Source organism: Cololabis saira, chromosome 20, assembly GCF_033807715.1.
Source record: "Cololabis saira isolate AMF1-May2022 chromosome 20, fColSai1.1, whole genome shotgun sequence".
Classification (NCBI taxonomy): domain Eukaryota; kingdom Metazoa; phylum Chordata; class Actinopteri; order Beloniformes; family Belonidae; genus Cololabis; species Cololabis saira.
In genome coordinates, this window is record NC_084606.1 from 21,384,792 (window position 1) to 21,402,764 (window position 17,973).

Below are 17,973 nucleotides of genomic sequence, written 5' to 3' on the forward strand. Positions count from 1 at the left end.
TTCTATTTCTGAAAGGTGGCAACCCTATGTAACTGGAACGCTGATAACTCGGCTGTGACGTCATTCCCAGTTCCGAGTTCCGACTTCCGAGGTAAATGGAACGCAGCAATAGCCGTGTGGCGTCGCCACTTCCCGCTCCGCGTCAAAGCTGATTTATGGTTCCGCGTCACGCCAACGCAGAGCCTACGGCGTACCCTACGGCGTGGGCTCTGCGTCGATCTAACGCGGAACCCTAATAACCCAGGCTTCGCTCCGCCGGCAGGCAGCAGAGCAGCTGCCGTGCCAGCAGGACGCCGTGTCTGTCCCGCCGCGGAGCGGGACTTGGAAACTTCCCCCCTGGAGCAGCGCGGATGCGGCGCACGGAGGGACGCGCCGAGGTGCGAGGAAGTAGACACGCGGTTGTGCTCCAGCTCGCCGCTCCGACGTGGGGATTTCAGCGGATACCACCACCCGGACTGCTCCTCTTCTGTTATCCCTCCTCTCCTCTCTTCTCCTCTCCTCTCCTCCATGCACGGCTCTCTAGCGCCGGCTCCTGCAGCCAGACATGCGGCTCCCTGCTCTCCCCCCCGGAACAGCCACTTTATTCCCTCCTCTGACCCACCATGCACTATGATTTAGTGGGTATTTTCCACAAAAAAAGGCTCCTTTTTCATCTTTATTTTTAAATCTTAAGTTGTTATTTTGTGCAGGTGTCTCTTCTTTTTGTGTTGTTGTCGTGACTGACACCGTACTTCTAAAGACATGATTTTCCAGCCGGTGCAGAGCCAGGTACATTTGCGTGTCTGATTTATTTCCTCTGGTTTCCACTCGCTCGCAGGATAGGAATCACTGGGTTTTTTTTTCTGTGGTTTATTTTTTTGTGTGCGGCGTGTGTCATTTCCATGACCATGAGTTACTGGGTGGTGAATGCCCTGCTGCGTGGACTCGTCATCTCTGCGGTACTGGGCTTGGAGAGCTCCCACTCCCACGACCTCAACACAGGTAAGCTTCACTAAAAAACACAACAGTTTATGTGACAGCAGTTTATTTACGCATGTAGAGTATTAAACCCCCTCCCCCTTCATCCTCCTCCTCCTCATCCTCCCCGGGTGGGTTTCTCGGGGAAAGCCGAGGAAACCCTGCGCAGTGATGGGGAATCATCCCCCCTCATGTACATTGCTGAGGAATGCATGACACGACAGGAATGCAGGTAGCATCCTCGGGGCTTTCACGCGTCACGTGTCCCTTAAAGACTCCACATTCATAAATCTGTAAATCCACAAATTGCATCATCCTTGTCATATCCTAAGCCTACAAGAAGAGCTGTGTTTAAGTGTCTATAGAGCCTTTCCTGGTTATTAAAGCCCTAGGAAAACCTAGTGTTGGGCGGTATGACCAAAAATTTATATCACGGTATTTTTCAAAATTATATTGGTTTCACGGTATATCACAGTATTTTTTTTTCATGCACAACTGGGTGTTAATCACATTTTCTAATGATTTGGAAAGGAATTGCTGCAGTAAATTGGCTTAGAATGGGCTATTTTACTGTCATGAGGAGGAAATATTGTAGAAAAACATTAATGTCCACAATACAGGTTTGCATGGCCTCACAAAATTATGCCGTTTACAATGAGGTGGCGGCACTTATGATTCTAATGAAGTGAGAGAATCAGTCAGACAACACTTAAAGACTTTAAATGTTGTCTGACTGATCTTTTACAAAATTACAAGGTAGAAAATATCTATTGAACGTAAAAAACTGAACATGTTTTAATTTCCCAGCATTATGTTGTTTTGGTTCCACCTCCTGGTGAATGTTAGGTAAAATTCTTATGTGGTTACTTTTTGGTACGCCAACGATTTATGTTTGTGGTGCGCAACAGTTACGGGAGCGGCCAGTCTATTTCCTTATATTACAACGCCGTTATTAATTGTTCGTTTTTTTTCCCACTTATTCCACCGAACACCGAAAGTGTTTTTTTGCCATTTTCGGCCGAACAATTTCGGTTACTGAACAATCGGTGCATCACTACTGCTAAACAGTCCCCTCACAAACAGTGTCCAGCGGCACTACGTTCCCAACGTTGTGTACGCTACTCACCGGTATTACGGTATATGAAAAATTCATATCATAAGAAAAATAAACACCGGTATTCGGTATGAACCGGTATACCGCCCAGCACCAGGAAAACCCCCCACCCTTCCCCATCACTCCCTCTCTTTAGCTGTGTTATTGACCTAACCACACCAGAGCGGGATTTCCATCTGTTTGCATCGGTTTTTAACCAGGCAGTATTGATCGTTTGGACATGCCAGACCTGGGGGTGTTCAATAAAAGCACCCACGTTTATTTGGTGTACTGTGTCCCCTCAGTGAATCAGGGACAATGCAGATATATGGGTTTTTTTGGACACTGACAAGACAACTGGGGAGGATGCTGCAGATGATTTGCAGTCCCGGGCTCCTGAGTAGGTTTTCGGCTATAACACATGAGTTACTTGTGTATATATGAAGCTCAGGTTTTTGTCTCTTTTTATTTTCAAGCTTGTTATCAAACTGTCCAACATTACTGAGTGTCTTTGAGAAAGTATGTCCACATTTTAGTGGTGTCCTGAGTCATTTCTGAGGTTAGATATTTCCCTGCGACCAGCTTTTACTTTGGAAACCGCTGGTTCCCAAGACGTTTGAATTGGAAACTGCTTCCGTCTCAGAGCGGGCTTCATATTTCACAAAGAATCGAAACTGCACACCTCTACACCTATCAATACTTTGATGGATGCCAGCGTGTGCTGACACCGTACCCAGCCAATAACCAGTGAAATCCAAGGCGTAGGAGAAGACGTTATGACACGCACGCACGCTGTGACAGACTCGGTTGCGTTGTAGCCACAGTTGGAGTGCAGGTCTTACTGTAACCTGCAGAGGTATTCCTTCTGTAATCTGAGACGGTGAAGCAGCTGCTTTTGAGGCTAAAAACCTGTCTGGGTGTCTTTGTTTCCTCCCTGAAACTCAGTCCAGCTTTGATAAACAATCAGTTTGATAAACAGAACTGATAATTGCATCAGCATTGATACAGTACTACACACTTCCCCAGCTTCTAACACCATATAATGTGTAATTGGATGTGACCACTGACAGACTGATGGCAAACAATACCAAAGGCACTTGCAGTAACTTGTAATGAAGCATCTGGAGATTACATTCACACAATTCTCGAGGGGACATTCAGCCTAATCTATTCTGACAACCCGGCATAAATTTGAGGCCTTTCTCTCCCTTTCCAACCACTTGACAGTTTGTCATAAGTCTGCTCCCTCTGTTAACCGAGCTCCTTATGAAAGCGATCGTCAGCCGCAAACTAAATGTTATACATTTTGGCAGAACCCCCTAATCTTTTACGCTTCCTTCCAAGCAACTGTTTCCTTGCTGGAGTGAGTTGCAAGGCAACCAGCGGAGTTGCCTTGCAACTGCGGAGTCCAGGAAGTTGCAGTTCCCAGCCAAGAAATAACCTGGCGCACGCAGAGCGGCACCCCCTCTGTAAACTAGGTCATCAGCATTTTTCTGCTTCCATCCATCCGTTTTTCTCTACCTGCTTCCTCCTGTTCTGAATCTTTGGGAGTGCTGGAGCGTATCTGAACCCGATGATCGGGGCGAGAGGCCGGCTATGGACCCGTGGGAAACCTCCACTCATTTAACGTCCAGAGTACCGGGAGAGAACCCCATGTAGGTTATTTATTTATATATATATATATATATATATATATATATATATATATAAAAAAACCTTTATTTAACAAGGAAAAAAGTCTTGTTGAGATTATAATCTCTTTTACAAAAGAGTCCTGGCCAAGACAGGCAGCATCACAAACACACAGTTGCACAAACCAACGATAACAAAACAGTTAAAAACAAATCAGAAATACAGATCACAAACAAAATTAGCAGTCGAAGCATCTACAGCCAGTTGTACAGTACTTGCTTCCAAGTCTTTCAGAAGAACCTTAAAAGCATCAAGTGACACCAGATTATTCAATTTTAAGATTTTCTGCAACTCATTCCAAGCAGAGGGGGCAGCATATTGTTATTGCACTTTGAAAGTACAATAACCTTTGCCCGCTAAATACCTGACGTATTTTTGCACATGTAAATATTATCCGTTTTTTTTATTATCCTATTTTTTCTCTTGTACATTGCTAATTTTTCTACATTTTATATTGCTCTTTTTTGAATTATTTAGCTATTTATTGGTTATTTCTATTTTAATTTTTTGTATAAACCGTTGAGCATGTGTGTGTTTGGCTGCTGCACGATTGAATTTCTCCTCTGGGAAATAAATAAAGCCTTCTATTCTATTCTATAGCTGAAAGCCCTACTACCTTGTCCAGTGCTTGGTACAGTCAATAAAAAGTCCTGCGACCGAAGAAGGTTTTAGGAGGACATACAAGTTGAGGTTTGAGGTTTGAGGTTTGAACCCGACACCTTCCCGCTGCTAGTCGGCGGCCATGCCCCCACCCCTCAGGCGTGAACCTGCTCACGAACACACTCAGTATTTGACCAACATTTTCAGGCGAAGGCTACTTCTTATTGGGACATTTATGGAGCCTTCAGCCACATCGTGATGTAACCTTCATTAAAGAGTGGAGTTTGTGCGGTTGTCATGGAAATGATGCTCATGATCTTGGCTTCCACAGCTCGCTCTACACACATGATCAGACACCGTCCTGCTTTTCTCATTTACACACGCGTGGATGACGCAAGTCCTTGAAGTCATACGGCTCTCTTGCTCCGCTGTCACGCCCCTACAGGCAGCCCTTCAAGGATGCTCCAAAACGCTGTGACATGGAAATATCAGCTTTCATCTTTAGCGCCCTTTCAAGTGTGATCTCTTCGAGGTAGATTTAAAGTCTTAATTTCAAGTGTTTATTTTTTGCACAAACACAAAGTGAGCTCGGGGCTGCAGCTGAGGAAGCACGTGGAGTCTCTAACAAGAGGGAAGGCCCGAAGACTCGTTTCTGCGTGTACGTCCACCCGTGTCTGGTAGAGAAGGTAATAAACCTCATCCGAGACAGCTGTAAGGCGTTCATGACCATCTGTTTACAAGAGCAGAGCAGCTTCCCAAAATAAACCCAGGATATACAGTCTATTGATTAATACGGAGGCCTTCTCCGGCCCGGCGGCAGCACCACGCCGGTGGGAGAGCGGCCCCGGGGGCCGACAGCGGCCCTCTCTCTCCGTTTCCCACACGGCTCCCTGGAAAGGTCAGCTGGTGGCCGGGGAAACCAATCTGCTCCGTGTGCGTTCCTGCAGAGCTTTCCTTGCACCTTTCAGCTGTTTTTGTTCGGCTATCAAGTTTTCAAACTATAACTTTGGGTTTCTTCATTTAAAAGAAAAAGGACTTGATACCTGTGTGTTGCTTTGTGGCGACAACAAGGTTCCTAATGAATACTTTCAGCAGGACTGAAGGCATTTCTTTGCCTCTGTAATTGAGCTTTAAGATGAAGAATGTTGTTATTTAAGCGTCTCAAGCTTCAAAGCTGCTATTTAGCTTGCCGTGAGCACTTAGGTGGAGTCTGCAGGGTTCGGTGTTAACGTGTGGCGGTCGGGCATCCATCTCCCCTGTGATCGACCATTATCAAAGAGCAGGCCACAGGCCCACAGCAGAATGGGATGGGTGTAAAAGGGGAGGATAAGTGTGGAAGGAAATGACTAATTTCAGCATAAAAATGCCCAAAGAGCTGATTTAACGATGCTTTTAGTTTATTATAAGATAATGGATGGTCTGATTTGTGCAGCTGCAGCAGCAGCCGTCATGAAGCAGAGCGCCACAGGTATCCAAGAGTACATGAAGGTAAAGGTGTAGGTGTTTTAGTGCTGGTTTTTAAAGCATTTCACTGCCTGCGTAGGCTATTTGAAATCAATCCCCTCTCTGCACCCCAATGAAGCAAGCGGAGTAAAAAGATCATTGTTGATGTGGAAGCAGAGGGACAGAAGCAGCTGCTCCGGGGCAGAAGTGTTAACGTGGTCTTCTTCTGTTTTAATGGGGGTGTGTGGCGTTTCAACAAACAGAGCTCTTCCTTCTGGCTGCAAGGAGCATCCAGCTGTGATGTAATGTGTCTGCCGGATGATAGTTGTCTAGGATACAGGCAGAAACCTTATGTAACTTAAATATGCAGTAACCGGCTGCTGAGCGCCGAAATACACAAATGCAACAGAAAAGATCTCATGAGGACCTCTCAGGCATCCTGCTTACATTCCTTAATGATCCATAACTTTGTGCAACTTTGAAACGAGTTCCCCCGATCTTACTTTGTTTATAGCTAAATTTAGAGGTGACACTTGCTATCTGGGAGCTCAGTGATTGCATAAAATTGAGGGATTTGTTTGGAGAGGACGATCAGCATTTGCCTATCTCGCCATTGCTCGCTTAAGTCCTGCAGGGACGACAAGAATTTGCATTCTGCCAAGTCCCGTCGCTGCCGTCGGCCGGCCTCCGCCGTATCAGGCCGACACATGCGGGCCGGGGTCGGAGAGTCTCAGAGTCTCGGTTGCTCCTGGGGTGGAGAAGCGGGGCGGGGTGGGCCTCGCGTGACAGTGTCGGTGTGAACGTGTTGCGAGTAGGGATGGGCGGTATGGACTAAAAAAATGTATCACGATAATTTCTGGCATTTATCCCGATAACGATAAAAATGACGATAAAAAAAATACCAATTCAACTCCACCTTTTCAACTATAAATCTATCTCGCTCTCAGATCTGCCATGTTTGTTACACAAAAACGTCATCAACGGGAATTTATCTTTCTTTCTTTCTTTCTTTCTTTCTTTCTTTCTTTCTTTCTTTCTTTCTTTCTTTCTTTCTTTCTTTCTTTCTTTCTTTCTTTCTTTCTTTCTTTCTTTCTTTCTTTCTTCCTTTCTTTCTTTCTTTTCAGGCTCATTTCCTTCCTTCCTTCCTTCCTTTCTTTCTTTCTTTCTTTCTTTCTTTCTTTCTTTCTTTCTTTCTTTCTTTCTTTCTTTCTTTCTTTCTTTCTTTCTTTCTTTCTTTCTTTCTTTCTTTCTTTCTTTCTTTTCAGGCTCATTTCCTTCCTTCCTTCCTTCCTTCCTTCCTTCCTTTCTTTCTTTCTTTCTTTCTTTCTTTCTTTCTTTCTTTCTTTCTTTCTTTCTTTCTTTCTTTCTTTCTTTCTTTCTTTCTTTCTTTCTTTCTTTCTTTCTTTCTTTCTTTCTTTCTTTCTTTCTTCCATCCTTCCTTCTGCGTGGATTTAACGCAGAACCATAAATCAGTTTTACACAAAAACGTCATCAACGGGAATTTATAATTTTTACCGCGAGATGAGAAATTCTTATCGTGGGGAATTTTTTTGGCGGTTTATCGTGAACGGTAAAATATCGCCCATCCCTAGTTGCGAGGTCCTGGGTTTGCAGATTACAGCACGGGAGACCATGTCAACAGCTTCTCTTCATGAGAACAAACTGTTCCTGAGGAGTTCCTTGAAGATAGAAGCAAACAACACTCAGCAGCCCACCCTCCACGTTCCCCCAGAACACCAACCTCTGAATTTATAATAGACACAAGATTAGTCACACGAGTTAGATACCAGATTGAAACAAACCTTTATTTCAGTCGCCTTCAGACGAACATTAGATTGTTCTGGATAATTCATTCATAAGAGGAGGACGCCGGCCGTCACTGAGCTGATTCACTGGGGCAGAAAGCGGTCGAGGGGGAGATGTAGGTCACTGTACTCGGCTGTACAGTGTTTCCTGCTGTGAGTGGCTGACGGACCCCCGGCGCTGCCCTCAGCCATCCCAGCGGGACTATTGTCCCCCTGCAGCCCATTTTGAGGTGTTGATCCCCCAGCTGGCAGGGCTCCGGACGTTGGCTTGGTGGGCCCTTCGTGATCGTTAACAAGCACCGCCACGCCAACATGAAGAGTACTGAAGTCTGTAGACACTACGTTGTTTTTGGTTCCTTTTTTTAAATGTCTGATTTCCTCATATTTGTAAGGTTCAGACAGCAAAAGCTGAAAGCTGAGTTCCTGTTGCTTTGTCTGGAGATATGACTTTATCACAGAGTGAATAAAGCCCGGTTTAGGTGGGCTTCACATTCCTCCGGCGTTGAAGGCAGAAAAAGGCCCTGAAAAGGTCACGAGCGCAAGATCCTGCCGTGAAAACAATTGTCACCTTCACACCGGAAGGAGCCCATGTCGTGCCCTTCACAGATGTCTAAAAGTGGCGCCGTGGCTTTAACGCCGTGCTTCTTATTTCCTGGTTAATTATGTTTACTTCATTTGATCAAGACGTAGTTTGGGCCCGTATTCTTGTCTGCAAATCTTCACTTGTCTAACGTCAGCTTGATGAAGTCTTTCAGCAGTTTTTTCCCAAAATCGGTGCGTTAATAGTTCCGAGATTTTCCCAATTTAGCATACAGTAATGTGAAGTTCCCCTTTCCCTTTCTGAAGCATCCCATACCAAAGCATGATTAAAAAAGCTAAATACAACTTCAGGTGTAGAGCAGCACATGACATATTAGAATATGTTTTTGTTTAGTTGACATAAGCGAAGCCAAAATGCAAAAACTGTACGATGAACTGAGCACATGCACGATTCAGTAACTCATCGCTCCTAAAAGTGCTCCTTTTTTTTTTTCAACATTATCTTTATTTGTTTTTCAAAATCCTTTGAATGATACACGAAAATAAGAGTGCTCTTACAAAGTCAGGTATTTGAGATATCATAAAGCAACACTGAGTTTAGTTCTAAAGGTGCTTCTATAATAAAATCAGTCCTAATGCATCACATCATCAGTCTCTGCATGAAGTTTGGGGTTGGGGTCTGATGCTATCTGCACAGTTCTCTTGAGGCCTGCACCTTCACGTCAGTCAGGTTTCTGTCTGGACCTGGACTGGATCGTTAACGCCCCTGGTTCTTTTGTCTTTCAGCCGCTCTGTTGTACATCTGTTGGTGTGTTTGGGATCATTGTTCTGCCCGCGTGACCCAGTTTCTGCCGAGCTCTAGCCGTCAGACAGATGTCCTCTCATTTGACTCTGGAATAATCCGGTGTTCAGAGTTCATGCCCGACTCGACGGTTGTGTTTCTGTCCGGGGTCGAAACGTAGGAGGCTGAAATGTACCAGGACCGACCTCCTCTTCGGTACTCCATCACGTCTCGGTTGCTGGTTTAACTTCAACGGAGACGACTCATATGTGACGAGGACCGAGTACCCGACCCCTTTGTTGGGACGTGCTAGGGTCGGGTTACCAAACCTCCTCATTATGAGGCTGTTCCTGCTGACGGAGATGCACATTACTACTGTGCTCTACAGTTTTTGTGTTGTCATGCTGCGTTTGGTTTTCACCAGCAATGCCATCGTGTCGGGCGTATCTACTTTTAGCCTCATTTGTCGAGTGGACATCGTTCAAGTCCTGTTGTTTGTTCAGATTCATCTTTGCAGCCCTAAATCGTGCTGACGTGTTGTTAGAGACAAGAGGCTTTCTCGTGCCAACCATTCCAAATAAACTATAATTGTTGAGTCTTTTTATTATTTTACCATTATGTGGTGTAACACTTGCTATGGCTAACTGAGGCCTGCAACTTCTGATATTTCTTTTACAACTTATATGAGCAGTGCATTGTCTGATCTTGCAGTGAACTTGATTAAAAAGTCCAGTTATGGGTGAAGTTGAAGTTGATCTTCAAGATTTGGGAATAATCTCTCACTGACTGATGAATTGTAAATTGTCGGGTACCTGCTGATTGGGATTTAATCAGCGATAATCATCTGCATACTTAAAAAAAAAGTTTATGAACTGATGTAACAGTTGCTCCTCATTCTCTCACACTCTTCTCACATAAGTCGATGAGAGGAGAACGGGAACATCAGATAAAAACCAAACGGAGCATCATCTGACACGGCCTGGCTTTCAGCACTTCTCTGTTTGGTACACAGTAGACGCAATAAAGTGTCTTCATTATCTTCTCTGGCTCACATCCACGTCCTTGTGAGCTGTTGTGCTTCTGCGTAGAGTGCGGTGAGGTATCAAGCCGCCACATTTACATGATCATTATGGGTCTGCACAGATAGGAGGCCTGCCTCTGCCGAGCAGCACAAGTGCGTTGCAGATTAATTTCTGGTTTGTTAAAAAGGTTGCTGGCTTGTTTTGTTTTTGTGCAGCTTTTTTCTTTTTCCTTTTTAGAGAAAAAATTCCTAAACAGGTCTGAAAAATGTCAACATTTCTCTAGATGGTGAAGTGTTTTATCTCGTGTGCTTGGATTGATTTGTTGCGCTCACCGCGGGTTGGACGTTAAGCACCTGCCAGACGCAGGTTATTGGGTTGGCAGTCAGTTGGCAGGAACATAAAACAAACGCTGAAATGATAATAACCGAGCAGTTTTGGATGTTCCAAAGAAGACATCGCATCCACGCCGGTTACATGAGACCAAACAGGTTACCATGGCAACTCAGTAGTGCACCACAACTCCTTCTTATATGCTGTAGACTAAAATACTCTTCGTCTGCTTGTATTAGTAAAAAATGTGATTGGGTTGCAGAGTAATTCAGAAGTTAGGAAGTTAAAGGAAGACTGAAATCACACGGAGAAGGTGACTTATTATTTACAGATCACACAAACACAAACACAGAACACAAAGTGAATAAAGTGGTCAGTGAAAACCAAAATAATGAGAAATCAGATTGATAATACAGGTCCATTTCTGTGCCACGATGCATTCACGAAAAGAAGGAAAAACTCAGATTTGTCAGCAGTTCTATTGCATTTAGCATAAAACATAACAAAATAAAGTAAAATCAGATTTCTCACCACCATGTGTAATAAAACAAACTGAGTTTGGCAGATCGGCTGGCTGATGTGGAGTTAATCAGGCACATTTAATCACTAGTTACAGTTTATCTTCACGACTCCCCATGAAGCAGTGAGGACATATCTTAGTGTAATAAAGATCCTCACTCATATGAGGGACTGTGTTCTGTATATTCATGTATTTATGTGTGCTAAGGTTGTTTGCACCGGAATTTAAAGTTGCATATTAGACGTGAGATGCACCCCCCCCTCTGCTTTCAGGGACTTTCCCTCGGCAGGGGGCACGTAATGCGGTGGCCAGGGCAAGAAGGGCAAGTCTCGGTGTGGATTTCTTTTGCTATGCTGTCCCTTTTCAAGTTTGTCTTGAGCGACACTCGTTCGCCGGTTTGTGCTGCGAACAATTTACGCGACCGAAATAGAAGTAGTAAGAGGGCAAAAAGCAGCAAAAGCCAGCATGAGTAGGTTGTGGTTTCTCCTCCTGCTTCTTGAATGAAAACATTGTCCTTTTTAACAACGCTGAGCGGCCAAGTGATGGACATGGGTGTCGTTGGGCTTTTGAAGTCTGCTGGATCACATCTGGATCACTTTTGAATCGGTTTTGTCAACTTATCAAATACCGGAAGGGCATTTATGAGTAATAATTGCTTTGCATTACATCACAAGGGATCGTTCTGCTCTTTCCTTTTATTTCAGATATAATTTGGGTGGTTATCTACAGTGTCGCTCATTCTTTCACCACTTGCCTCCATATTTAGAGAGATAAACACGTAGATATGGATCCCGTCAAGCAGGAAGGTTAAGTACACACACGCAGGATGCCAGCGGAGAGCCAGACGTACCAGCTGCTGTCGGATACAAATCTTCCAACAGAGTCGCCCCCATGGGCAATAAACCTCACGAGTGTAAAGGTAGTGATGTAAGCTTGCATGCCGCGCCATCAGTGTTCTTTTCCGCCGCGTAAATGTCATTTTAAATCTCCGTCTTCCAAGGCCACTCCGGAGCCCGCTCCGTTGCGTCTCACGGCGGAGGAGCTTTTCCGACTCCAGCTCTGGCATGATTTAAACATCAATAACGATAAATCCTGGACCGAGGAAGAGGGGGCATGGGAGATCAATTTTCTTTGACTGCTTTCCACCACATAGTCTCCTCTCTTGGTTGTTGCACCATTTATGAGCTCGTAGGTACACACTCTGACTTGCTGGTATTTGCAGGGTAAGACGTTTGTGCTAGGACCACAGTTGAGTGTTGGATGCCACTTAGTTGGTGGAGAAATCTGTTTTTTGAATCTCAGCTGCCGCTAAATGCATAAATACGGCATAAGATGACAACTAAATTGTCCATGTTGGTGTTTAAAAAACGATTTCTCCACACTTGAATCCAATAATAGAGATCCTGGCTTGCTCATTAAAGTCAGTAGAGCAAGTTTGACTTTAGTTTGGAACCCAGATAGGAACAGAAATATTCAGCTTGAGTTAACCTCATGCGGCATTTGTCGTACCTGAGGAGTGAATGGTGCACACCGGACCCAAGACGGGGGCTGAATGGAGTCAAATCTCTGGCCTCGCCCCCTAAAACTGGACGCTTTGAACGGAGCTGGAAGAGCGGGTGGAGTTTTTGTGTCATTTTATTTCAATAATACTGAAAAAAGCTTTGTGCATCATGTGATTTGAGCTTTACATGCTCTCTGAACTCCTTTTCTTTGCCGTTTGGTTGGAGATGTGATTTCCTTCCGTGCACATCTGCTTTCCGTTTGTTTTCCTTGCAGACTACATTTTGTTTTTGTAACCATTTCAATGTCAAGTGCTTCGCAGAGGACAGTGGGAAACTCTTAATCCCCAGTTTTCCATCCCCGAGGCCACGACGAGGAACACTTGATCCCAGCCGGGGATGTGCGGCCCGCATCCTCCCTACGACTGGATGACTTTGAGTTATTTTTACTCAGCGCTCAGTCTTTGTGCAACAGGTACCCAACTCCCATCACATTCTCACATTCATCGTGATCTGTCCATCAAGTTCATATCCAGAGCAGCGAGTCAGATCCAGCTAATTAAACCACCTTTCCTTCCCCCGGCTGGCTGCTTCCATCACAAGTCCAGGTTTGTCTCCTTTTCTGGAAGTTTGCTGAGCAGACTTAATATGTTGCGCTCCAGCGGTGCCCCCGTCTCTTCATTTGCCCTCTCGCGCTAAGCTCTGGCCCAAGGAGGGGATTAGCGACTCCCATTAAGGTGCTTCAGATGTGTCAGGAACATCTCAGGCTCGCCGACTGAGAAACAAAAGAGCCCACCGCCTCTTTTGCTTCGAGCATCTATTAAGTATTTGACCTCTGAAGTTGTCTTTCGCAACGGTGCAAACTGTAGAAGCTTATTCCTGCAAGTGCCTTAACTAATCCACCTCCGCCCGCGTTACACACATCTGCTGCGGCCGCTGCTTCTCTCATTCAGCAGATCGGGTCGATGGGGTTTAGATGAGACACGCCGAACGCAGGAGTTTCACGCTCCGCTCTTTGTTTGTGACTGTTCCTGCGTAGGCGGCTCTTAAGAAATGCCAGTCGTCTTTACGGATGGATTACCGTAACGTGTCATTAAAGGCATCTGTGTGGGACTCATTGATGAGTTTTATTGCAACACATTCCTCGCTCACGCTGGAGTGCACCAGGAGCTCATCTGTCAGCAAAGCAGAACTGAATTATGCTTTTATTTTATTTGTTTTATTGTTTTTTGCCATATCTAGAAAGAGAAGTGGCTCATGAGCTTGCACTCGTCTGATGAGGTTTGTTTTGAAAGTGACGTGTCCGTATGAACATCTTGTGAAAAGTGAGCCATGTGTCCGGAGCCAGCTCCCATCCTCCGTGCTAGCTGGTGGCTAATGGTATTTGTGTCGTACTAATGGCTGCTGATGAGCTGAAATGGAAGACCGTCCAGAAGCTTTATTTACGCACCTTTAATAACGACCCGTCAGCTTGACTTACGACGCTGCCACATGGGCAGTCTGGGTAAATGCTGGCATGGCGTTCCTTCGCTCAGGTTCACACAATGCGGGTCACCCGGGTGCATTTTTTATTTGTTTTGTAGCCATAATAGAAGCAAACACATGAATATTGATGTCCTCAGGACCGGGGGTCCGGCGTGGGCTCTGCAGGGGAGGTGCAGGAGTCTGGCTCCGGGCCTCCGGGAGCAGCCACCGGCATTGCTGACATGGTGGTGGTCGCGGGGAAAGGTGCGGCATGAACTTTCAGACCATCTGACACCTGAACTTGCTTTCTAAGTTCTGCTGTTACACCAGAGCAGGCTGGGAAATGCTCACGTGTTGAGTTGCAAGAGGGGGAGGAGCAGGTCACGATGCCCTCTGTGGCCAAACACGTCTTCCAGGAAACAGCTTCGCTTTTTCATCGCAGTCCAGTCTGTTGTTTTCTTTGTTGGTCAACCAAGTCTCATCCACCCATCCTTTTTACATCCATCCATCCTTTTTACATCCATCCATCCATCCATCCATCCATCCATCCATCCATCCATCCATCCATCCATCCATCCATCCATCCATCCATCCATCCTTTTTACATCCATCCATCCTTTTTACATCCATCCATCCATCCATCCATCCATCCACCCATCCATCCATCCATCCATCCATCCCTCCATCCATCCTTTTTACATCCATCCATCCATCCAGCCATCCTTTTTTCATCCATCCATCCTTTTTCCATCCATCCATCCATCCATCCATCCATCCATCCATCCATCCATCCATCCATCCATCCATCCATCCATCCTTTTTACATCCATCCATCCATCCTTTTTACATCCATCCATCCATCCATCCTTTTTCCATCCATCCATCCATCCATCCATCCAGAAATTTAACTTTTTCCATCCATCCATCCATCCATCCATCCATCCATCCATCCATCCATCCATCCATCCATCCATCCATCCATCCATGCATCCTTTTTACATCCATCCATCCATCCATGCATCCTTTTTACATCCATCCATCCATCCATCCATCCATCCATCCATCCATCCATCCTTTTTCCATCCATCCATCCTTTTACATCCATCCATCCATCCATCCCTCCATCCATCCTTTTTCCATCCATCCATCCTTTTTACATCCATCCATCCTTTTTACATCCATCCATCCTTTTTACATCCATCCATCCATCCATGCATCCTTTTTCCATCCATCCATCCATCCATCCATCCATCCATCCCTCCATCCATCCTTTTTACATCCATCCATCCTTTTTACATCCATCCATCCATCCTTTTTACATCCATCCATCCATCCATCCATCCAGAAATTTAACTTTTTCCATCCATCCATCCATCCATCCTTTTTACATCCATCCATCCATCCATCCATCCATCCATCCCTCCATCCATCCTTTTTCCATCCATCCATCCTTTTTACATCCATCCATCCATCCTTTTTACATCCATCCATCCATCCTTTTTACATCCATCCATCCATCCATCCATCCTTTTTACATCCATCCATCCATCCTTTTTACATCCATCCATCCATCCATCCCTCCATCCATCCTTTTTACATCCATCCATCCTTTTTACATCCATCCATCCATCCTTTTTACATCCATCCATCCATCCATCCATCCAGAAATTTAACTTTTTCCATCCATCCATCCATCCATCCATCCATCCATCCATCCATCCATCCTTTTTACATCCATCCATCCATCCTTTTTACATCCATCCATCCATCCATCCTTTTTACATCCATCCATCCATCCATCCAGAAATTTAACTTTTTCCATCCATCCATCCATCCATCCTTTTTACATCCATCCATCCATCCATCCATCCATCCATCCATCCTTTTTACATCCATCCATCCATACATCCATCCATCCATCCATCCATCCTTTTACATCCATCCATCCATCCATCCCTCCATCCATCCTTTTTCCATCCATCCATCCTTTTTACATCCATCCATCCTTTTTACATCCATCCATCCTTTTTACATCCATCCATCCATCCATGCATCCTTTTTCCATCCATCCATCCATCCATCCATCCATCCATCCCTCCATCCATCCTTTTTACATCCATCCATCCTTTTTACATCCATCCATCCATCCTTTTTACATCCATCCATCCATCCATCCATCCAGAAATTTAACTTTTTCCATCCATCCATCCATCCATCCATCCATCCATCCATCCATCCATCCATCCATCCATCCTTTTTACATCCATCCATCCATCCATCCATCCATGCATCCTTTTTACATCCATCCATCCATCCATGCATCCTTTTTACATCCATCCATCCATCCATCCATCCATCCCTCCATCCATCCTTTTTCCATCCATCCATCCTTTTTACATCCATCCATCCATCCTTTTTACATCCATCCATCCATCCTTTTTACATCCATCCATCCATCCATGCATCCTTTTTACATCCATCCATCCATCCATCCCTCCATCCATCCTTTTTACATCCATCCATCCTTTTTACATCCATCCATCCATCCTTTTTACATCCATCCATCCATCCATCCATCCATCCATCCAGAAATTTAACTTTTTCCATCCATCCATCCATCCATCCATCCATCCATCCTTTTTACATCCATCCATCCATCCTTTTTACATCCATCCATCCATCCATCCTTTTTACATCCATCCATCCATCCATCCATCCATCCATCCATCCATCCATCCATCCATCCATCCATCCATCCATCCAGAAATTTAACTTTTTCCATCCATCCATCCATCCATCCATCCATCCATCCATCCATCCTTTTTACATCCATCCATCCATACATCCATCCATCCATCCATCCATCCATCCTTTTTTCATCCATCCATCCTTTTTACATCCATCCATCCATCCATCCATCCAGAAATTTAACTTTTTCCATCCATCCATCCATCCATCCATCCATCCATCCATCCATCCAGAAATGTAACTTTCTCCATCCATCCATCCATCCATCCATCCATCCATCCATCCATCCATCCATCCATCCATCCATCCATCCATCCATCCATCCATCCTTTTTACATCCATCCATCCATCCATCCATCCATCCATCCATCCATCCATCCATCCATCCATCCATCCATCCATCCATCCATCCATAAATGTAACTTTTTACATCCCTGCCTGCAGGCCGGTCCACTGACGTCCAGCCAGGGACGAGCACAGAAAGTGTGTGTTTGTGTGTGTTTTCTCTGATGGTTTTCAGGTCCTGCTAATGCTGAGCGGAGCAGGCCGGGACTTGCTTCTCTCTGTTGAGATGAGCTCTGTTTTTGTAGGGTGAGGAGAGGAAGCAGTTAACGTTTCCCATTAATTCAGTTTTTGGCAGCTTATTACTCACAAGGATATCTGATGTCTTTAGTTTTCATTCTGCACGCATATTACAATTCTGCTAGAATAGAAAGACACACGCACACAGGTCACATGATCGTCCCCAGCGTTACGTCCTCCAGACCTGCTGCCGGAGCCTGCCAGGCCTTGTAATGCCCTTCACTTGTGAAACCTCTGAATGTGAATGTCTGTCGGGTGTCTGCAGGCTCTGCTTCACACGTCTGCTCTAGAGAGAGAGAGAGAGAGCAGGAAATAGCAGAGAACCCTGAGAACTCTCTAGCGGGTAAGAAGAGGCCGCCTCGGCCCCTCACCCCTTCCCCCCGCATGTCAGTCCCATCATATCTCAATTCCACGTCGCCTCTGCCCAACTCTCGGATACACTTACACTGGATCCGGCTTCTCGTCCAGGATCAGGTTTGCGGCGAGAGAGGGTCTTGGGTGTGAGAGGGGCGGGTGGCATGCTCGCACCGTCTCCCACTCCGTGGTCTACGATGTGCTGACGCGGAGCCGCCGGTGGAGCTCTGTGGCCCAAAGCAAACTTCTGTTGACAGGGCAGCCGTATCCAATTTCTTTCTTGGATATTCCAGTTTCTCACAATAGTGAATACATTATCTGTTTCTAAATTTAAGTGCAGGAACTGTTACTTTTTTCACCTTCGGTACTTGAAAAGGTGTACGTGGTTGTCTGAGTGAGTTCCAACTCCAAAACTCTAAAGCTGAAAATATGTGAGTCACTGAGCCCTCGGAGGGCTAGGTATCGCAACAACACACACTCATACGTGCGTGTGGGATGTTCATCTTTATTTACAACCAAGGGGCAACATCCGCCTATCAAAGT

At 45.2% G+C, this 17,973-nt stretch overlaps 1 protein-coding gene across 2 annotated transcripts in view; it reads left to right on the forward strand.

The window, feature by feature from the left end:
• The first annotated feature begins 211 nt into the window (after positions 1–211).
• stim2b (stromal interaction molecule 2b) overlaps positions 212–17,973 on the forward strand; it is a 52,081-nt gene continuing 34,319 nt past the window's right edge. For both annotated transcript variants that reach the window (XM_061709676.1, XM_061709677.1), the window contains exon 1: positions 212–981. In XM_061709676.1, the coding sequence (XP_061565660.1) occupies positions 882–981 (100 nt within the window). In that variant the 5' untranslated portion in view covers positions 212–881. The remainder of the gene's footprint in view (positions 982–17,973) is intronic.